This window comes from Gallinula chloropus, assembly GCF_964237585.1.
Source record: "Gallinula chloropus genome assembly, chromosome: 5".
Classification (NCBI taxonomy): Eukaryota; Metazoa; Chordata; class Aves; order Gruiformes; family Rallidae; genus Gallinula; species Gallinula chloropus.
The window spans coordinates 33,697,660-33,721,747 of record NC_140090.1 but is presented as its reverse complement, the minus strand read 5'-3'; the positions used below and the strand labels follow the sequence as shown (position 1 = coordinate 33,721,747).

The 24,088-nt window shown below is 43.2% G+C and overlaps 1 protein-coding gene across 2 annotated transcripts in view; it reads right to left on the bottom strand.

Moving 5' to 3' along the window:
• The window catches only part of AGAP1 (ArfGAP with GTPase domain, ankyrin repeat and PH domain 1), a gene marked incomplete at its 5' end in the record, with an annotated part of 392,415 nt that overhangs the window by 108,834 nt on the left and 259,493 nt on the right, over positions 1-24,088 (bottom strand). The window contains one exon of one of the 2 annotated variants that reach the window (XM_084265229.1): positions 5,762-5,923. The exons of the other annotated variant lie outside the window; for it this stretch is intronic. Coding sequence (XP_084121355.1) covers positions 5,762-5,923 — 162 coding nt within the window. The remainder of the gene's footprint in view (positions 1-5,761; positions 5,924-24,088) is intronic. 2 annotated transcript variants of the gene reach the window in all.

Sequence of the window (24,088 nt, the reverse complement as noted above, 5' to 3'; positions counted from 1 at the left end):
TCCCTAAGGAAAGCCATCACTCTGCCCTGCACACCTCATGTTATTTTGGGGAACCATGGGCTGCAAAACTGCATCTTCCCCTCTATGAATTAAAATCAATCTGAAATGGGAAGTCCTGCAGGGTGCAAGCATTATTAGCCCCAAGTAAGGTGCTGCAGCACTTCTGAGAAAGTACATTTCCTAATCCCTGTCCTGATTGAGGAAATGCAGAGATGCTACTGCACTGGTGGGACCTACTTAGGACATGGTTGCATGGCATTTTTTACTATTTCTGGTTGACTGGGCTACTTCAGGTAAGAGTTTGTCAAAAATGTTAACTAAATTTTAATCCTGGAAGCTTCATGCTGAAAGAGGATGGTTTCCCAGGCATTGCTAAGAAGTAGTGCTTTATAAACCAAGTTTCATAGAATCACAGAATCTTTAAGGTTGGAAAAGACCTCTAGGATCATCAAATCCACCACGCCAACTAAACCATGTCCTGGAGTGCCACGTCTACACGTTTTTTGAACCCCTCCAGGGATGGTGACTCCACCACCTCTCTGGGCAGCCTGGTCCCATGCCTGACTGCTCTTTCCATTACGACATTTTCCCAGATATCCAATCTAAACCTCCCCTGACCCAACCTGACACCATTTCCTGTTGCTCCTCAAGCTAGGTCAGGCTATTCAGAAAGCCAAGGCAATAATAAGTTGTTGTTAGCAGAGTTTACCCTGCTGAACTGTCCAGGTTTCCCTCTGTAAGTATTTGCCAGATTCAATCCATCTGTTGGTCACAAAAGGGTGTTGAAAGTACCCAAACATTCCCTTTTCCTTCCTATTCTTCAAGATAATGTAAACTACTTGCATATATACTGGTTTATACACAGCCAATTTCACAATATTAAATATTAGTAATTTCAGGAAATATTAGAGTAGCTCTAGAGCAGCTAGAAAAAAAAGAGAACATGACTTTACATTCACTTTTCAGCAATTATTTCTTCCTTGAAAAACAAAGAAAAAGCTCTGCCAACTTATACCATCCATAAACATTTAACATAAATAAATCTGAGATGCCATAAATCTATCTGAATTTATCCTAGTCAAGAATTTGCCTACTGAATTTGAACAACTCTAAACGATGTTTCCTCTAGCCTGCTTTTGAAATGAAAACATTACGGACTGTCAGAAGCAAGTTGAACCATTTTCTGTTTCAACGTGTTGCACAAGATTCCATCATTTAATCATTCCCAGCACTTAGGATCAGAAAAGTAAGGCAAGTTGTAAGGTCTGCATTAATATAAACACTCCAGTGACCTCTCGTACCCCATGGCACAGTGAGAACTCAATTTCACATTAATAAACCCCAACACCAAACTGTTAGAAACTCAAAAGACACCAGGTATTACAACTTACATAAATTACAGCAGAGATCAAATGGCCCGTACAAGCAATTGTACAGTGATAAAGCCTAAGTGGATGATATTTAAACAGATATTTGATTTACTGCAGAATTTTATATCGTGCTAGAATTCAAATGACAATTTACAAGTCCAGAGAAAAGAAATCCCTGTCCCGTGCAAACTACTGTTTGCAGCGCTGTTTCACAAGGAGCTTAACAGCGTAACTTTAAGAACAAAATTCTTCCCTCTGATATTCTCAGGACACAGCCCCAGAAGTCAAACTATAAAACCTGACATTTAAGAAGAGACTGAACAAGCTCTGCTACTTCATCCCCAGGTAGGAAGGAACAGCGTCAAGTCTTTTGTGAGCTCAAAGTCTCATGAACCTCATTTTTGCTGTCTCATGTAACTGTGTTTTCTTCTTTATCTTCAATAAATGATGCCAAGTTTGAGGCTCTGTCTCTCAAGCTCTTTACAGTAATACAGATTGCAAAGAGCATAGAGCAAGGCAGCACTGTCTCTTATGAATGGCAGCGATGCCACTGGTGAATATTAATCAGTATTCCACTGGGAAAAGCTGCATTTCATGCTCAGGCTTGAGATGCTTCACAAAAGTAATCCTGGGCAGCTTTTCCTCAGTGCCTCCAAACCATCCTGCTTTTCCCCACTATGAAAGTTTGCAGGAGAAAAAGAATCCAGGGAACAAAACAAGAGCTTAATCCACAGAGGAGGAGCAGGCAACACCTGAACAGGTTACGAATGGCTCCCCTCTCCCAGAGACCAGAGAATCCTTCACATTTCCTAGCAGTGGAGCAACTATAGATAATTCGAGGCGGGGGGGGATAAATAAATAAATGAATAAATAACCCATCAAGGAAAAGATTTGTCAAAGACAAATGAATTGCAGGCTTCCAGTGGGATCCAGGAAAACCTCTTGGCCAATAGTCGCAGCAGCAGTAATTGTTCTAAATCTATCAATAAGGTTAAGCTGCGCCTTCATTGACTGCAAACACCAATTTCTTTCATGGAGGATTATAAGTTGATGTTCATGGTTTCTCTACCACCATTAGGGTGATAAACAGTTTAAACTACATCAGGATCTGACACGTAGATCAATTCTGGGTCCATAAAGAATCTACACAAGAGGTTCCCGGACAGGGATTTACTGCCCCCAGTTTTTATTCTCTCCTGCTGCTAAAATTACTTCTGTCAAGTACTTACAAGAGTAAGAAAAAAAAAATAAAAAGAATGTAAAAAGAATTAATTTTTCATGTGCTGCTGCAACAGCCTCTTTAAATTTCTGAGTTTTTAAGGCAAATATGTTACTGCATTTAAAATTATGCTGAGCAGCGGGTGGTATTTAGCTAAATAGTGAGCCACTCGCGCGATCTGCTCACTATCAAGCAGACAGCAATTTGAAACACCGAACTAAGCTGTCTAGATTTTCTCCGAGGGCAGTCACAGGCTTCATGTTACCGGTGCCAAATTATATTAGACATTTAATTTTAAACCTCAGGTACTTAAATGTAAAACCTTACAACAGTAATAGTCATAAAGCAGTGGGGCATTCCATTTCAGAGAATGGATTTTTCTATTTTTCCCCTTTAATTTAACCAGCACCTCCTGTTTTGTGGCTCTGCCCACTACAAAGTAATTTATCTAATTAGGAGATGTTCACAGCTGCTTGAAAGACAGAAGCCCCAGGAAACCAAAGGTCTGGTTTGGAAGACTTTGAAAAGTTCTCTGGAGCCACACAAAGTATTAATTTAATGTGGGGGAAAAAAAAAAAAAGGTGCTGAGAAAAATTGGATCCCAATATGTTATTTTGTCTACAATAAAACCATGTGACAATAAGCAGGCGTATTTCTCCAGTACATTGGCATTTGAATTCCAAAAGATGCTTAGCTTCTCGCCATACCTGCTGCTCGCGCACAGTATTATCTTTTTATGACTAAAATTCAAAAATCTTTTAATGGGAGGAAATAAAAAAAAAAATAAAATAAAAAAAAACCCTTTCCTGAAATTAAAAAGGGTTTTTCATGCGTCAACTTGCCAGCATAAAGGACACGTTCACGAGCTTACTGAAAGATGATACACCGACAGCAATGAATTATTCTTGAGGTTCTGTAGCAGTTTGATCGCAACACTGCAATTTCTGCTTACGCTCAGTTGCCTAAAACTCACCATGAGTCCTTTTTCCCCCTCATTAGTCCTTTCTTTCCCATATATATTTTTAAAAAAGATAATTTTAATCCTATTTGTAATTGATTGTATTTTTTTTTTACATTTAGAACTGATTCAAGTCAGGCTTATTCAGAAGTTCCCACCAGTCATCTGCATGTTTTGAATAAATATTTCCTAGATAATTCCAGCTGTCGTCTCTTTTGATCCAGAAGTAATCACATATGAATGTCAAGTCAGAGAAAGGTACCTCATGTGCTTGGAGTAGTAGGAGAGTGTAGGAGAAAAGGTTCCCTTCACCAGGAACAGAGGGAAAAAAAATAGCAACAGTATTATGAAGTAAAGGGGAAGAAGCAGGAATTTAGGTTGTATTTCTGCTTTTCATCACATTAATTATATGGCATTTTCTAGGGCTTCATTGAATTCTACATTTTGAAGATTGCTGCTCACATCTGGCACTAAGGAGCAAAGGGGATAGCATCTGCTCACCTGTCTAGGTGCAAAGGACTGAGGACTACATCAAGCTGTAGCTTTGGTATAACCTTTTAAAAGGGAAATAGAATTGGGGTGGGTTAAAATGATGAAGCAGCTTGGGAAAAGGGAGAGGAATATATACAGCCTTAACTGCAAGGAGCTCAGCCTAAAGGAAGTTGAGCAGGGCAGTGCTGATTGCCCCAAAGGACTGGCCAGTTCCCAAAGGAGCAGGTGAGCTGGGAGGACACAGAAGAGAACAACGTTGAACATTTTATCACGTTGCTTAGCTGTATCTCTGCCTGTTGCAAAGGCTGAAATAAGGATGCTCCTGGAGATGCTTGTCCCCAAGTTCAGAGCTCCAGAAATGGCAGTGCTTCAGCAACTATGAATGGGGGAGCTCACTCATGCTGTTCAGACCTAAGGTGACTGTGATTTTAAACCCTCTGTTCTCCTAAGGTGCCATTGAAAAGCTGCCCAAAGCTGCTTAAAATCCCATTGCTCAGGTTCAAACCTTAAACCAATACACACATATATGGGACGTATATACCAGTCCCTGGAGTGACGTACAGGAATGCTGGGAAGGACTGTTGGTAAGGGCATGGAGCAACAGGACGAGGGGCAATGGCTTAAATTACAGCAGCACAGGTTTAGATGAGACATCAGGAAGAAGTTCTTCCCCCTGAGGGTGATGAAACCCTGGCACAGAGGAGGCCCCATCCCTGAAGACATTCAAGGTCAGGTTTGGTGGGGCTCTGAGCAACCTGATCTAGTGAAGATGTCCCTACTCACTGCAGGGATTGGGCTAAATGGCCTTTGAAGGTCCCTGACAACCTAATGCAATCTGTGAGTCTGTGACTTGAAATAGTTTTCATACACCTGTAATTCTCACTATTTTCAGGACAGCCATTGGGAAAAGTTTTCCTGCCACTTCACCCGATCTGCCTACACTTCTCCACATCCTCAATTTCTTCTCAGCAAATTCTTCTCTTTCACACACTCATCTCAATCCCATTTCTCCCCGCCCCGAATCCCATCAACTTCCCATGGTTTCTCCCAGTACAAACCATCTCTGCAGCACACCACAAAGCCCCAAGTCCCAGCTGTTCCGAGGATGCTCTAACATTGCGGAGGCAGCGGGTCAGCTATAGGTAAAGAGCGTTACATCTCTGTCCTTCCCAGACACTACACTGAGGCCAGATGCACCATTCTGTTACCAAATATCACTCACACCCTTTAAAAACAACCACCCCTGTCTCACTGTTACAATCTCATCATCAGAAAAGACCATCTGGGATAGCGTTTGCTCCTTTCAGTGCTGAGAAGCGCTCCGCAGAGGCGACGCTGTGACTACGCTGGGAGTGTGCATACATTACAGCCCAAGCACAGCAGAGGAAGGACATGCCAATGAAAAGGTCTGGAGGATAATTGACTGCTAATACCTACTGCACAGAGTAAGGAAATAAGAATATCAAGCGAACGAGCTACATTACGTACCTGAAATTAAAATTAAGCAGTATTATAATTATATTAGCTCTTCCTGCTGAATAAGTATTGGATCGATCTGTTCTCTTTTTATCTAATTTCTCCTTTTTCTCTCAGATGCTGGAAGTTTGGCTTCCAACAGAGCATCTGGGAGAACATCAGGCTGTAATTTCTTAATAAAACCAAACCACCGAAATCCCCCTTCACCCCAAAGCAGGTAACCCCCCCCAGCTCCAGGTTTCTTACCACTGCTAATGCCAGAGTTTGCAATGACTGTTGCCTCACTCCACTGATCTGCACTGGAGACCGAGTAAGAGCGCTGATGCATACCATCCGGACGACTGTTGAAGGAGACTAGACTGATCCCACTTGCCATCTGAGACACAGATGTGCTAGTAGTCACGTTCCCTAGACATAAATGGAAAACAAATCATGTCAATACAGAAGACAAAATTGATTCGCATGAAGATGGATGGGTGCATCTTAACAGAGCAGAAAGAGAGATTACTTAACCAACACAAAAACCAATGCAGCTCTCCCTGAAACTCTGAAAACAACCATCCTGTGACCAGCTTGGGGCACGACAGATTTCTTTTAGACTACTCCAACCCAACTAGGAACTTCTGATGAAAGAGCCTATGCTTTTTCCAAGATGTCAGGTCATTCTGTTCTTTCAACTTCTGGAAAATGCAGTCTTGCACAACCCTGCTGATAGGCAAATTTTGCATAAGTTCTATGCTCATTACAGGCAAAGCACAGAGGCCAAACTAACCACAGAAAATAAATTTACTCTTGAAAACCACTGTTGATGCAAGCCACCGAGATGAAACAACTCCACCAACTCAAAGGGTTTAAAAACAATCTACCTCCTTCAAATAAAATTTCAGACAAGTACATCCCCCAAGTAAAGCCAAGGACACGGTGATCGGGAGCAACGACTCACTAGCACTGCAAGACCATGCAAAAAACCTTGTTCATATTTTTAATCTTAAAGCAGTATCATGACACAAAACACACTCTGGAGGCTTGTTCCATTGACTGCAAATGCCATCACTGTGTCTCATCATCTCATCTCACAGCAATACTCCATCACAACACTAACTGCAGACCTACAACCCAAAAAATAAGATACAAAAGGTAGCTTTAGCCAATGAATGCTAGAAACAATTTCACTATTTTCATGATCCTTTAGGGGTAAGAGAATAAAACATTGGCAGCTTTGCGCGTGGGGATGCAACAGGGAGAGGTTACTCGCCACAAAGCGGGTGAAGTGTGATCTGGCTGAATAGATTTTAGAGTCAAAACAGTTAAACCTTTAAGAAAATTCAGAGTTCTGATGGCCTTACTCACAACTTGCTGTGGACCAGAGCTGGCTCTACAGTTTTGGTTTCTGAGCACATTCTACCCCATCCCCAGCATCGGACTTGCAGTTTTGTGTAGCTGGGTGCTGAGAGAGAGACCAGGGGCTGCAGAAAATGGCTGCTGGAACGCTCTGCCAGCCCCCAAAAATGTCAACATCAGGCAATTCAAGGCCAAAGTTGCTCTGACCAGGGCTAAGCCAATCAGAGATGGATTCATAGCGCCTCTGAGTACCACATATAGGAGAAAACAACCCAGAAGTAGCTGCATTTTGCCACCGGAGAAGGGAGTGAGAAGATGTAACGAGCTGTGCAGACACCAAGGCCGGAACAGGGCGGAGGAGGAGGCAGCCCAGGTGCAGGGGAGAAAGATGCCCCTGCAGCCCATGGAGAAACCCACGGAAAAGGTCGAGACCCCACCTGCAGCCCGTGGAGGGGCTCCACGCTGGATGGAGCAGGTGGAGACATAAAGAAGACGCTGTGACTCTAGGTTGGAACAAGCCGCTGCCAGCACTTGCAGCCATGAGGAGAATCAGAGACACAGAGATGAGCGAGAGAGAGTTTTGTGTCGGAAGAAGTTTGCTGGGGGAGGGTTATAACCCCGTAGAGGACTGGGACTGAGAGACATTGTGAAAAAGAGATAAAGCCCTGTGGGAAAGGATTCACGTTGGAGAAGTTCATGGAGGACTGTCTCCTGTGGGTGAGACTCCACGGTGCAGCAGGGGGAGGGTGTGGAATGAATGCCCCCACCCCCCCCCGGCCAAGAAGGAATCCAACTTGCAAGGGACTGACCGAAGCCCCCATCTCCCAGTCCCTGCCCCCCTGTGCTGCGATCTGGGGGGGAAGAGGGGAGTGAAATCATGACTAGAGTGACGTCTGCTAAGAAGGGAGCCGGGGGGAGGTTAGAGGTGTTTTAAGATCTGGAAAAGGAAAACGGCTCATGAAGAAGTAACCGAGAACCCCATTTTTTCCCAGTCCCTGCCCCCCTGTACTGTGAGCGGGGGGAAGAAGGAAGCAAGATCATGGCTAAAGGGAAGTCTGCTTAGAATGGAGGGGTGGGGGGAAGGTGCTACCGAGAACCCCATTTTCCCCAGTCCCTGCCCCCCCTGTGCTGCGAACAGGGGGGAAAAAGGGAGCAAAATCCTGACAAAAGTCTGCTAAGAAGGGAGTGGTGGGGGGAAAGCGTTTTAAGATCTGGTTGCATTTGTTTTAAGATCTGGTCATGCTCCCAACTCCAGTTTCACTGTTCTTTGTAGTGTAGTGTAATAAATTAGGTAGTTTTCTTTCTTCACTTTGTGTTGAGTCTGTTTTGCCCACGTCGTTGCTGACAGAATGATCTCTTCCTGTCCTTATTTTGACTCCTGGGCCTCTTAATATATATTTTCTCCCCTGTCCAACTAAGAAGTGGAGTAATAGACTGACTTTGGTGGGCATCTGGCCTCCAGCCAGGGCTAAACCACCACATAGAGATACAAACAGTTTACAATGCTAGTTTCATTCCTCATGTCAGGCTCTCAAACGGTACACCCACAGGTCTATGGATTTAAGAACACTCTTTAAAAACACATGTAAAAGGAAACAGACACAATTTTATGAAATACCCTAACACTTTGTATTTCCATTGCACCTTCTACTGATGAGTTCAGAAAAATTAATGAATTAATTTTCAAAGCTCCTGTGAGGTTGTTAATTATCTGCTATCATTTCCCCCATTTTTCAGAGGTTAAATGACCCAGGGCCACAAAGGAAGATTGTGGCAGACTTGAAAATAAAACCCAGATCTCCTGACTCCCAGTTCTATCATTATGTCTTTTCCCAGAGCAGCCTTTGGGAAGACAGCAGAGCTTAGTGAACTACTTTGTGTTTATTAGAGTTGGCATAATTGCCCCTTTCTCTCTGCTCCTTTCCCAAGACTAAATCTCATCTTTAGTCCTTAACACAGATCCATCACCACCGGTATCTGTCCACCCGAGTCTTGAATGCACTTAGTCTCCAGAACTTCTGTTTGGCAATCTCTACTTTGTAGACACTAAATACATCCAGAAAATCTAATCTGCACAATTATGCAACATCTAAGGTGGATTGTGGAACCATGTTGGGACCTCCCAAGGCAGTGCTTTAGCTACTGGCACATAATTCCTCTCTAATCACCTTCCCTGTGCAACCTTTTGTCCAAAAGAATCCCATAATCAGAGCATCATATGCCAAGCTGTTGAAAAAACTTATGCCTCCAACAACTGGTCCTCTTCAGGACACTGAGTGCTGAGAGGAACTTGCTAACACTGGTGTTTTACCATCTTCTAAAGACATCTTCCAAAGAAGCTCTCAGCAAAGAAATCAGGCCTACAGAAATGAAGGTACAAAGCAGGGGGTCAAATTATATCTCAGTACCTTAAAGTCACAACAGAAAATGGGAGCACATATTCTGAGGTCTCTTATAAGAAATACCTCCTTCCAAATGAACTTGGGTGATGCTGTTGACACACACAATGGGTTTAAACTGAAAGAGGGTAGATTTAGATTAGAGATTAGGCAGAAATCCTTCCATGGAAGGGAGGGGGGGAGGCCCTGGCACAGGGTGCCCAGAGAAGCTGGGGCTGTCCCTGGATCCCTGGCAGGGTTCAAGGCTGGGTTGGATGGGGCTTTGGGCACCCTGTGCTGTTGGGAGGTATCCCTGCCAATGGCACTTGGCGGGCTTTGAGGTCCCTTCCCACCCAAACCAGTCTGGGATTTTAAGTCCTAACCTCTGCTCCTGTGGGAGAACAATGTGGTGTAGCAGCAGAGTTTGAGGCACCCACACTGGATGCCAGAATGTGTGTTACCACTGTACGCGACACGAGCTGGGCACACCATGATGGGCACTTGAAAGACTGTACTCAGTTCTGGGTCCCACACTTCAGGAGGACTGTTGGGAAATAGCAGAAGAGCCAGCAAAGGATTCTCAAGACAATCAAAGGCATGGCACACAGGACCCACAAGTGTTGTCAAAGCTGGGCTGGTTTAGTCAGGTGGAGAGGAAGATAATAGCTGATCCAGTAGTTGCCTACAGCTACCAGAATGACACTTATAACGATGAGTGAGCCAGAAGCAGTAGATGACACAAAACAGCAGCAAGACCACAGCTTGGGAAGTCCAGATGTGGCTGCCCAGGGAGGCGGTTGAGTCACCAACCCTGGACATATTTAAAAGACAGGCAGATGAGGTGCTCATGGATATGGTTTAGTAGAGGATAGGAACGGTTGGACTCGATCTCAAAGGTCTTTTCCAATTCTGTGAGAACAGGAAACCTCACAGGTTCTCCAACTTCAGTGCCTAACACTACCACTGCAGACCTCCCCCCACAAGACTCCCTATGTTCTTACTGCAGCCAGACAAAGAGGAGAAATCCCACACGCCTTCCTTAAACACTGGCACTACTGCAACAGCAGAGTTTTGCTACAGATTCAATGTAACTTTTAAATTTGTTATACACCAGCTTTATGAGGAAATGACATCAGAAATGACATCATAGGTCTTTTCTAACCTAGTGATTCTGTGATTTCCTGAGGTGCCTTTCAGATACCAACATTTCTAAGGGGTCTCTGCATGACTGAATGGTCTTTTTTCCTTCCACCCCAAAGCAACACAAGAGAACCTTTCTGGGCTCAGAACCTTCTCTACATTCCTTTCTGATTCAAAATTTTTTCAACAGTTCACACTTCAACACAGCTAAGCGGCAAAACGGCTGCAATTCCTTTGACCACACTTGAGCTGTGGTCACAGGATTAGGAGATACCTACAGGCTCTTCAGACCTGTGTTGTTTTTAAATGAACATACAGAACAGTTACCAACTTTTTTCCTGGCCTTCTCATTTTGTTTATTAGCTGTTAAATTTGCAAATGAGTTAATGAAATCAAGCTTATAGGTGACAATTCTGTGGCAGACTAATCCAAACTCTTTTCTTTGCCTTGCTTTTGCTGTGGCACCTTTGTGGGCATCCTTATAGATTATTTATTGGTAAATGACTTTGGAAACAACCCCTTTTTTTTCTACAAGGATCTACCCTGCCAGACTCGAGCAATGCCATGAAAGCACACTTTCATCCTGTAACCAACTTCGACGCCGTGCCTAGTAAAATGGGAAGCTACATTTGATGAACTCCCACAAGAGCATCCTCTTAACAAAGACCATGAAGGAGAAAACTGGTATGTAAAAGCTGAGATGGAGTGTTTCCTAGGTACCATGGGAAAAATGAAACAATTACTGGACATCTCTGCCTGGATGACCCATCCCCATTACTCCATGCTGGGTGGCTGAGTTGCAAAGAGCAGCGATATCTGTAAGTCAACATCTTCTGCTAGTTCACAAGGTGCCCAGTCACCTTCTAACCACAAGGCAAAAGAAAAACCTTAAAAAAGATAGCATCAAGACTTCTACATCATCATGTCAGCACCAAAAGTTTTACTTTCACCTAAATGCTATTGCCTGGAACTCCACACCTCATGTTACGACATTAACATGTTGAGGAAGTGACGACCTCTGCAAACAAAATAGGAATTTTTCTTTCACTTACCCTTTTCTGAACAGTATGGGCTGCTAGCAAATAACAGCTGCCAAGTCCCATCACCTAATATTTTACTATTAGTGACATAACCAAGCTCAGCTCTGTCTTTTTTATTGCCATAGTCCAATAGCCCTGCTACCTGCAACGCTTGTGATAACGTTTATTTGAGGTGAAATTTCACTTTGTTCACATGCTATAAAGTTTTCCATGATATATCAACACCACACAAAACAGAATCCATGGGTAGGTACCAGAAGGGCCGGACTACAGGAAACAGAGCATGCCTGTTCCTCTTCCCCTCCTGCACGCATTCAGCTCAAGCACAAACTCGTTACTCACAACTTCATTTAAAACCCATTATTTGTCGTCCCATCGCTCATCTTGCTACCCCGCAGTCTAATCACAGCACGCCCGAGGACGCGTATTCCACCACCCCAGCGAGCATAATGCCATCACAACCACAACAAGGGCTACAGGAAGGCAACTGCTGGTTCTTGCACGCTTCACACGCTGCACAAAGCTTCTACAAAACAGCCCCACTTTTTTTCCTCCCCCCACCTATAACACGCCAAACCCAGGTCCAGACTTCCACAAAACCACCGTCCTTTACTTTCGCTCAAGGAGAAAGTCTCAACAGCAGAAATAACCCCAGTCTTTTACCAGGCAAGCCAGGAACAGTTAAAAAGAGGAGACCAGCAATACACACTGAAAAGCAAAACATGGATATTGTGTTTGGCACATGAAGCCTTTACACCAAATGCTCACACCTCGACGCATCTGTTGTCTCCCCCCATCTGCATGTGCACATTCACACACACATATGTGTATGTATCTATATGTGGCCAGATCGGTATCTACCGCGATATTAACATGAAATCTATAGCCAGCTACCTGGCCCATTCTGGAATTGAGAAAGTGCCTCTTCAAATACATCATATATGCATCAGCTGGTTGCTTAAGTTGATTAGCAGGGGGCAGTTAAATTACTATGCTAATCCATGTATTCTCAGCACTGTTTCCTTGATATGGATATGTGTATATGCTTACTGGGAAGCCTTGATTAGTTCAAGCTTCAATGTGTCAAAGGCTCTAGATTCTTTCCAAAGAATAATTTTAGCCGTACTCACATCCCTAAAGTGTGGGAGCTGATTTGAAAAGGTACTTACCTCTACCATATGCTATTTTTCTTTAAACAATTTGCATTTCAAAGTGAATATGGCATTTATATTTGAATGAATATCAGTATGTTGCCAGAACTGGTCTCAAATGAGCAAAAAAGATGCGGGTCTCCTATTGAACAAAAATGTTTTCATCTACCAAAGGAGCATCAAAGGAAGAGTTCCTCTTTCTAGCCCTAGACAGCTTTATTAAAACTATCTTTTCTGATATTATAAAATATCCCGTTATGATCGCGCTTACAAAACGTTCAAACAATTAAGCTCTACAAAACCCATCGAAATTAAGATTCAAGGTAATTTCCAGGTTTGGTCAACGCTCAGCAGAAGAGCCTCGGAGAAAAGTGATTGTGACCACAGAAAGTCCAATTTAAATATCCATCTATCCCGTGTAAATAGCTGCCAACAGCCAAGAGCAAGCGACGGCAAGAGACTCAGCAGAAGAGGAACTGCGCAGAGGAGTGCACGTGTGTGTGTACATACGTACGTACTAAGAGGCTAATGGAAACACGCTGAGGGAAGAAGGTGTCTTGATTTCCTATGTACAGAGGGACTTGCTTTGTTGTTTTGTAAACCTGAAATGACTGTGTTATGAGGAGCCAGAGCATAAATGCAAGGTCAGATCACAATCCTTAGGAAACATTATGAAAACAGCAAAGGTTTCTACAAATGTAGGACCGTGGAAGATGCTGTGTGTGGGTCTGGTCAGGTAAACCCAAAAGTTAAAGATCCCGTGTATTATACAGATTTTAGTTAAATATGCAGTGAAGTTCAACATAAATATTCTCTTTTGTATACGCAGTAACCTGCCCAACTGAAAAATAAATCATTTGGGGCTTTTGCCATGTTGCTTCTGAAATGAAACAGTATGGTGAATGGCATTTCAGCAACTCTTCTTTTGCCATATTTTAACAAAAATAATGCAGTGAATTATCCCTGGGCAGCACAGGTTATTTTTACAGACACATCACTTTCACCTAAGCCTTCACCTACGATGCCACCCACTAATTACAAATGCAGAATGGGTATCATTCACAACCATACCCTAAAAAAAAGCAAGATACAAATGACTTCAATACTCAGAGCTAGTCTCCATTTCCTGCTGCAAACACATTTGTGATTTCTCCCAACCAAATCAATGAAGAAGTAGTTATATTCAGGAGTGCAACTAATATACTCTCGAATTCATGAGATGAGCAGACATTGTGGGAGTCGTGAAGCAGAACTGTGTTTTCCCATGAAGCAGCAGCGTATGAGACCCGCAGCGAGCGGCTGCACAGAAAGCCCCAGTCGGATGAACTGAAACCTACTGCTACGCTTTCACCGTGGCCACGTTTTGTGTCATGCTCTTCACGTTCACAAGTAGTTTCTCTTCCTCCTCCACCCCTCCCTCAAAAAAAAAAACCCGAAATAAACCTCCTAAGGCCAGAGGGCTGCGCTCACCAGCTGTTAGAACTAATGAAAAATACATTAGAGTTGTGGGTCAGGAAATCCTGACTCTTGATATCAGAGGGTTAATTGTTTCAAATCATGTTGGGTCAATTTCTGTTGCAGGAATACTGTCTATTCTTGAAATGCCCTCTAATTCAGTGAAAGGCACCGTCAAGTAGATTAGGTTGGCTGTTGGTCGCCCGTTGGAAACCCAGACCCAGCACTGCTCCCTGAAGTTTCTTCAGGCATCGGGGCACAAAAGGAAAGTGAAGGAGGGCACTTGAAGATTGAGAGCATTCCCTCCCCCTTGCCTCAAGTCTGCATTACATTTATGAATTAATTCCTGGAGCTGGGCAGAAATCTCATCAGTGGATAAAGCCTTACTAAGAAGTGGCTGACCATCCAAGCCATGCCACATTCTGCCTTCTGCTTTGCCTATAAATATAAGCATGGGTACAACTCCTGCTTTAGCTGAGGGGAATGTGGGGATGGCGCTTCTGGACTCTGTGGGTTTGCTGCCTCAGATCCTAACATCCAGCTTTTACAGATGCATCCTTCTTCCCTTGCCAACTCCGATCACGCCCTGCACTGAAACCCAGGAAAACTCCTACATCCAGCTCCTCATGTCTCCAGTTGAGGAAGACCACACTGGAATGGACAGTACAGCCTGGGTGTCAGAACACTGTCCAACAACGTTCTCAGGGAAGACCAGCTGTGGGACCAGGGCCGGACAGCTCCAACTTCCATAACCAGGTTCTTGAGAGGGGTTATTAACCGTAGAAAACCTACTAAAGCCTTGCTACAGATTCTGTTTCCATCTGACAGCAGCGTGCAAACAGTACACCGTTTCTGCCTGGGCTTACCAGAGGCCTGAAATAACTTGAGGATACTCATAGATGGAGTGAGATGACAGCATTCTTCCAAAACACACTGGTTCCAGTATTGTAACTCTCCTTCAACACACCAACAAATAATTCTCAGTACTATAGTGTACGACTTCCACATGGTTTTAACTTTTTTTTATGATGCCAATGACCCCCCCAGATGGATTTGTTATCTGAATACTTTTCCTGAAGATAAGCAGCTATTAATAGGGGAAGACCTTCCATCTCACAGCCCGGCAGGGCAGCCTCAGCAAACTGGGCTTGATTAGTAGTGTACAAACTGAGAAGGGTCAATACTAATGAACAAACAAGGCAATGCCCAGAATTATCCTGGCAGTGGAGGACATGGTGCTGGGAGTATAACGAGAAAAGCTATTATAGTTAGAGCACGCCAAACCAACACAGCAAGCGTGGAGGAAAATTAAGTCATCAGAGGAGATATCTCTTCTAAAAGAAAGTTAAACCCAAGATCTTCACCAAGGGCTTCTGCTCAAGATCCTGGACTATTTATTTTGTTGGGATCAAAATGTGCTTTCCTTTCCCAGCAGGCGTAATTTTGGTTTTTTCCCAGTAGTTTCAACAAATATCAGTAAAAAATAAGGTACACTTTGCTTTCTGGGCAAGTCCTGCTTGTTAAGAAAGTGCATCTGGACCTGGAGGTGACCATTTCCCATCAGCAAGTGCTCTACTTTGTTTTACTGTTATTTAGTCACAAAACCCTGCTAACAGTTGTGAATTTAACTTTGCAACAAAACAACAGTGGAAAATCAGTTAATTCGGGGGCATCGTGCTGCTCACGTGCAAAGCGAAGCGTGCGTCGAGGCCTGAGGCAACAGATATAAATGCTTCCTAAATCCCTTTGACTGTCTGTGGAAGTTATTAATAATGAAATTGGAAAGGGAGGGGGGCTAAAGAGAGGGGGAATAGCTCACCTGCGCGCCAGATCCATATCAAAAGCCGGTAGGATGAACCTAACTAACTTTGAGTGCTTCCCACCAGCCTACAAACCTCCCTAAACCCTGCGAGCTGCAACCAGAACCTCATTGGGATGGGGAGGCAAAACGAGTGCTGGCATTCAAATATCCTCCAGACTCTTAAGAAAACGGAACAAAGAAACTTTATTTTTGAAAAAGAGACAATAGATACGAATATGAGATGACTTTTTTTTTTATAGCTATTGCCACTGTAACAGCAGCTAAATGAATGCATGTCTGCAGTGTGAGCAGTTTTGATAAACAGCCTCTGCGGGCCACACAACGGGGATAATGTATCCTTAAGTACTGCCAATGAGATGCCATTCTGCACAGCCAATTACTTCTGTGCGTCTGTCACTCAAAGGAAAAATGACTGAGCCCATTAGATCAAACCTTTGTCACTGTTCCTAATGCACTCTTAGGCCTCATTAATCTGAGGGAGCAGCAACACAGCCGCCGGTGCCTCATTGCCTTCCCCCCACAACAGGCCCACGTGAATCTTCTCATCTCTCCCCGAAGTGCACCACGTTAATCAAGCTCTCCTTATTACCCCGGTCCCTGTCACGGCGGAGAGCGCTCTCTCTCTTAAATGCTCTCATTATGGTCCATCTTTAGAGCCGGCTGAGTGGAAAAAAAAAAAAAAAAAAAGAAAAAAAAATTATGAGGGGAAAAAAAAAAAGCCAGAGAGAAAGAGAAGAGGAAAAAGCAAGTCCGATCACATTAATATTCATGACAATAATTAGTATTCTAGGTCACTGAATATTCATGCTATTAGTTTGGTTTTTTATGGGTTTGCTGGATGTCCTGATTGCTGGAGTGTGGAGGAAAACAGCATGGTTGGGACTTTAGATGTCAACGGCAGTTCAATACTCAAAACACATTTGTGAATTTTTTTTCCCTTTTGGTAAATCAGCTTCAACCCTCCTGATGGCTTTAATATTTTAAAATCACTGAGGGAAGGAAAAAACCCCCCACCCAACCCCAAAACCAACAAGAACAACAACAAAAAGAATGAGTAATTCTGCAAGGGTCTTAACATCCAACTGGTTCGCATTACAACATGTAACTGTCAAAAATCAGCGCGATGGCATCGGGTGGACAAGACAGATCTGTGATTTTTATTCAGGATACGGCGCAACGGAGGCATGAAAATCGAGCAGAGGGAAACAGGAGCAGGCTAAGAAGCAACGACTGCATCTTGTCCTGCATCTAGAATCATCCGCCTGAAGCTTTATGACACATTTCTCCCCTGTATCTACCTTATCGCCATTAGTGATGGGCACCGTTTGCCTGCTGTAGGAAAGAGGCATAAGACAGTTCGTTGTCTCCTTCTTTCTCTAAAGAGAAATTCTAAGCAAATGCCTTGGTTTCCTCCCCTTCTTCCCCAATATTTAAGAAACAGGAGTGCTTTTATCAAATATTTATTTCATTTACACTAATATTTAGCCCAAATATTATGGTATATAGGGTCAAGCAGTGAAAGTTTCTCTCACCCTACTTCTGGAAAGGGCAAATCTTAGTCCAAAGGCACTGGAGAAGATGACCTTGAGGGATTCCCCTCTAGCAAGATGCGAGGGAAATCTCCAATGTACAAAAAAATGGGCTTTTCCCCCCTTTGAAACAGCGCAAACTGACGACGTCTCCTTTCGTTCTACACAGCTGTATATCACTGAGCTAACAGCAAACCCAACCAAATGGAAAATTGACTTGTGTGATTAATGACAAAAGTTAAGTCACAAACTTGCTGTTGTGATCTGTGGCAAAAACTGTAAAACTCATGCTCGAGTCGAAGCACGGCAAACATTTCACGTTATCTCATGTACCACATCAGACTACGAAATTATTATCAAATAACCAATAATGACTGACTGCTGGCTTGGTGGGACCTCCACCACAAGTCAGAGACACCACACTGCTCCAGGTCACCACTTCAGTCACCCACAAGTAAGGACTTCTGAGCAGATTCAAGCATTTGCCATCAGAAGAGGGGTGGCCAGCAAAGACAGGGAGGGGATTGTTCCTCTCTGCTCTACCTTCATAATGCCCCAGCTGGAGTCCTATGTCCAGAGCTGGGGCCCCAGTACAAGAAAGATGTGGGACTGTTGGAGAGGGTTCAGAGGAGGTCACAAATATGATCAGAGGGCTGGAGCACCTTCCCTACGAAGAGAGGCTGAGGGAGCTGGGCTTGTTCAGCCTGGAAAAGAGAAGGCTGCGGGGGGACCTCATTGCAGCCTTCCCGTCCCTGAAGGGAGCAGAGAAACGGGAGGGAATCAGCTTGTTAAAGGGCAGAGACAGGCAGGACAAGGGAGATGGATTGAAGCTGAAGGAGGGAAGGTTCAGATTACATATTTGGGGAAAGTTCTTTACAGAGGGAGTGGTGAGGTGCTGAAACAGGCTGCCCAGAGAGGTAGTGGGTGCCCCATCCCTGGAGGTGTTCAAGGCCAGGTTGGATGGGGCCCTGGGCAACCTTATGTAGATCCAGGCCTGGAGGTTGGTGGCCCTGCCGGTGGCAGAGGGTTGGAGCTCTATGATCTTTGTGGTCCCTTCCAACCCAGACTGTTCTATGATTCTGTGATTCTATGATTTAGGACTCAGTTCTGCATATATCTGCACATGAACCTATAGGGTATGGAGCAACTGCCAATGCTCTTGGCTTGATACTCATTCTCACTCATCACCAGCCTGATCGTAACATCTGAATCCTCACAGTGACATCCAATTAAAAAGAAAGATTATTACATGACCTACAAAAATACTGATGAATTTGGTATATTTTGGATCAAGACTTGGATTCACAACACATCACAAGGGAGGAGTGATCCTACGCTCAAGCTTTCCATCCTGCATACGGTTGCTGGCTCCCAGTACCGGTCCCAGCAACTATTAATTCAGATATTATGGAAAACGGCCACTCAACATGACAAGTAGGGCTTTAGATGTAAGTTAGGCTTAAAAAGTAAAATAAAATAAAATAAAATAAAATAAAATAAAATAAAATAAAATAAAATAAAATAAAATAAAATAAAATAAAATAAAATAAAATAAAATAAAATAAAATAAAATAAAATAAAATAAAATAAAATAAAATAAAATAAAATAAAATAAAATAAAATAAAATAAAAAGTGGCTAAAGAACAGAATTATTAGACAGGTACTAGAATCTGAAGACACCTCATCAGAAATCTTATTTTGAAGGTATTCTAATCTAATTGAAACATCATTTCTCTACCTTTTAAAAAGAAAAATCTGGAAGGCATTCCATGCCAACCCAGGCTGATTCCAAACACTTCAGTGTAAAATAAATTACTTTATGACCACTGTGTTGACTTGATAGATGATCCCAGTTAATAACAGATAGAAAACTCACATTTAGAAAAATGTGAAGATGCCATTCTTCGAACATGTCTGAAGTGTCACATACAGTTAGTGAGTAACAATCTTTAGCATACTTAACGATGGCTATGGAGCTAACACATTTTACGATACTTCACATACTGTACAGTCACTACTGTAAGTAAATTTAATAGCACCAAATTATTTAAATGAAGTGTTAATCAGGAAACAATTTATCTCTACACCATAAGCTATTTATAGATGTGAACTTTCTACATCAGTGGCTCCTGCTGCAGCTCAGACTTTGGGTTGTTTGTAGAGGAGAAGAAATAAATGACTCCTGGGAGAGATTTCAGAAATAAGTTCACCTTCAGGTCAACCAGCTCAAATCCAACCCAACTTGGGAGTAATTGAAACCAAGACCCATTCCTGCTCCAAAGACAGCAAGAACTCAGTGGGCTTTTGAAGGCACAGAGATTTGTCCAGTGGCTGACTTACAGGCCCTTAGGACACTGCTGCAATATGCCACCAACTAATAAAGTTGGAAGTGGGCAAGTCCACGTTACCCTCTTCTGAACCACTTCCAACTGTGATGCATCAACAGAGTAGCATTCATTGCCATGGAAATTGAAATTAAAGTCACTTAAGCATGGTTCAAAAACTTTAAGATACCACAAAAGTACTTCAGATTAAAGGGAATAAACTTCCCTTTCTCCCAACTCAGAGTTTCCTACCAAGTTAACATACAAGTACGAGCACTTATTCATAAAGTCACGGTTAAAAACCTGTTAGTTAAAGCCTACACATAACACAATTAAACCACTCCCCCAGACCTCTACTGCCTGGGAGAAGCAGCCCTGCAGAATCCCAATTCTTGTACCTCCAAGAACCCAAAAAAGCCCAGAGATTGGCTTTCAACTTCTAAGGTATCACAGCAAAATTCCTAGCAGAGAAAAGTACCCTCAACCTTTTTTCCAGGGAAGGTGTCCAGCTTTGTAACAGCCCTACCTTCTACTTAGGTGTGTTTTCTGACAGAGTACAGAAAATATTCCTTTTACCCACTGCTGTTTCTCTTGGTTATTGCCATATTGACTGTATGCACCAAGGGAAATGTATTTTTCCAGCTCTTTTATCAGTGTGGAAACCCATCAGGGAAGAGTCATTGTGGTATTTTTTTCCCCTCCTTTGTTTTTTTCCTTTTACATCTTCGAAATGGAAACTACCAAGAAAGACTGGAACTTGGCTTTTGTTGTGGAGAAGATTGTTCCCCAGAGATATCTACTTCCAGATGTTTGGGATGTAAACAAGTTTACAGATTGGGATAGCTGTCACTGGGAGATGGTTGTTGTATGTGCTTATCAAATGATCTTTAAACCCAGAAAACCCATCTCACTGAGACAAGGAGTGTCACAAAGCACAACTACATTCAACACACTAGAAATGACATCCTTTTAATTTTTTCCTTCTGCATATGTCAAGTAGATCTAACAGCTAAAACTTTCACTTACTGCTCGGCCGTTATACATGGTGAGTATAATCCTCTTGAAATCAGGACATCTCCCTGATCAGCCTAACTCCTCCTGTTCTTATAGCAAGGCTATGAGAAGCAGCCTGGGGAAGGTCCTCCCAGGGCTTAAATGTGGAAAAGACTGAACACATTTCGTGCAAGGTATCACTGAGGTCCAAGAAGGTTTCAGGCGGGGAAGATGATGAGAAGAAGGAAGACCTCCAGTTGTCTTGCTGCCTCACAGAACGCAGTGGGGATTAGAAGAGAAGATGAATGAACTTTAGAGATCTCTTATGGATGGGGCATCAGGTATTCCAGAAGCAAGCATTGCCTCTCAGTGACACAGGGTACCAGTAATCATCAAGTGGGAGCTAAGAGATAAAAGCTGTTCCAAAGTGTCTCTTGTGAGACGACTGGTCCTACTCCCTGGCACCTATACCAATGGGGACCCATCTCAGGTAGCATTCCCACAGCCTGGACATTCTAACCCACCCATTGACAGGCAAAAGGCTTTGCCTTTGCCTCCCTATCACGCCAACTGACACACTGGCAGCTACCCAAAGTACAAGAAATTCCACAAAGGAGACAGAGAGAACTGTTCCACGCTCATGAAGGAAGGAATTCAAAGCATGTCAGGTATAGGTGCTCAAACAGTTGTCAAATACCATACATGTACTGGCAAAGTCTGCACCGAAATCTGTATTTGTATCTAATAACAGACCGTTGGTAATTTCAAATACAGAGCACTGTAGGACTGCTTCAACAAGAAAGATGCATTGATTATTTTGGTTTTGATGTTGGAACGGAAATAAGTTCAGATGTTTCTATGAGTTAGTGGCAAACAGGTAATTTCAGGTGAGAAATGCTTTTAGTGGGCCTGTGCTATCCCCATATAACCACAGATGATGAATCCTATTTCCGGGGCAATTTTAAACGTCATATTTTAATTGAGCAGTGGTATTCTTTGAACAACTTTGCTTTTTCACTAACCTGTACACAATTACTTAATATCAGAAGGAAAAGAAGCCTGTTCCTGACCACATCAAGCAACGAGCTTAAACACTGTCCTCACTTTTAGCTGTGGTCAATACTACTCCAGGTACCAGGTCTGCACTAGCAAAAAGCACAGAAGAACAGAAACTATCGCTGTTTTGGGGAAGTGGGAAGATGTGAAGCTGTGGGAATGTAGTACCTTTGCACACCTGAAATCCCCAAATTAAAAATGGCAAGCGCCAGTTCTTTCTGCCCTTGGTCCAGATCTCCCCTGGCCAGCAGATCTGTGCACAGCAACCTCCAAACAGAAAACAAGGAACAGCCAATTTCAGCCCCACGATCCAATTTAAAGCACCACGCAAGATGAAGGCGGCATTTTGCCTGCACTAACAATGGAGAAAAAGCCCCGAGATGGCAGCACAGACAGCAAGGGGGAATCTGCCCATGTTCTCACTTGTATGGCAGGTAACTGCAGAGATCCCCCATGTCCCCCCTGTGCTCCAGAAGCTGAGCACCCAGGACCCGTGGCTTTCCCACCCAACAGAAGCTGTGACTCTCTGCATAACCCCTCTGTCAATATACTTGACCACGTGAAAGTTCAGAGTAACGAGCCAGGCACAGACTGCCACAGTATCTTTCTTTACAATACTAACACTCCCCTAATATTTTAACATCCCTCCCCGCAATGCGGCTCTTACCGCAACACAAGAGTGTGGAGAGTGACGAATGGACTGATGCGCAGTAGAGCTGCTGACAGTTATTTCCCAGATCCAGTCTCCTTCTATGTATTTCTCTTCCCTTTTTATTTTGTTTCTAAGTAGTACTTTACTAATTAGCAGTTTTGTTTTGTTTCTTTTTAAGCCAGTAACAACTGCTTGCATCAATCAGGTTTCTTAAAAAACCCTGCTCTGTCTTGCTGCTGCTGGTCATTCTGTCCAGTCATGCAATAACCAGACAGGTCTCAAACGTGGCCTTTAAGTAAAAAAAAAAAAGATTGAATAAAGGCACCTTCTACAGGAGAAGCAAATTCTGTGAAGAAAAAAAACCCAAAAAAAGAGTTGGCTGATAACGCACTGACCTGAATTTCAGAAGCAATGGCTGCAAAGAAAAATACAACTACTGGCACAAATGCAGCTGACCTTATGAAACACAATCTTACAGAGATGTCTGCATCTTCACTGACCTTGGTCTCACACCAAACCCTTAGCCATCTCCCTTTTATATCCCCCTGACACCCAAAGTGGGCACGAGACAGCGGGCATCCAGGTATGAACAGGTTGGCCAACTGCCATGTAGAGCACAAAGCTGTTAAGTTCAGACCATCCTCCACCTGCATTGCTTCCCCCCAGCAAGTTATAAAAACGCTTCTGAACTGTTATGCTTCCAGCTAGCTATATGGTATAATATAATTAAGACATCGGCCCTTGCTTGCTGTGTGGGAAGAGCACCATGCAAACATAAGCAGATCAAAAAGTTGAAGCAGCTTTGAAATAGTGTACCAGACAGGTAACGAGAAAACAAGTCCAACTTCCCTTGGATACCACTCTTTTATACATAAGGAGGGCATTACTTATTTCAATACTTAACCACAGTAGATCCCTTGAGCTGTGCTAACCTGAAATCAACAGAAAAGACTTCTGGTATTTCTAAGCAACGTGAGAAAGACTCCACGAGAGAAGACACAAGTTCCAACTATTCCCACCATGTTATTTAAAAACACTATCTAAAAGCAAAGGTTTTTTCCAGCATTTGCACTTTCTGTGTAATCAACCTCTCTCCTTTAAAACAATCGCTGGGCAGTAAAACGTCGGGGTAGCCAGGATCATACCCAGTAGCTACCACCACTGCCAGAACGAGCTGTCTACTGAGCAGTTGCACGCAAAGAAAGCATTGCATGTGAAGAGAGTGTCCTGGAACAAAATGAATTGTCCAATGTTTGTTTAAGGCACAGACAAGCTATTTCCCTCCAACCAGGCAATCCAAGCACATGCCCAAAGTGGGAAATCCCATGAGAGAAACTCTAGAGTTGTATGTACCGCTGAGTATGTTTTTGGAAACAGACTTCTCTGGAGCAATCAAGCAATTTTTGCCAGTGTTTAAATGTCTTAAAAGCAGAAATTTCTTATTTAAGCATTCTACTGCTGGCACAGTGACTCAGCCTAGCCCTTTTCTTCCCTAAATGATGAAATATTTTGTAATACCAAAGCCACTCCTCACACCCAGTCACCTGAATTAAACAGCGAAATGGAACAAACCAACTGACTACAAATAATCACAGAATCATAGAACAGTCTGGGTTGGAAGGGACCCCAAAGATCATAGAGCTCCAACCGTCTGCCACCGGCAGGGCCACCAACCTCCAGGCCTCGATCTA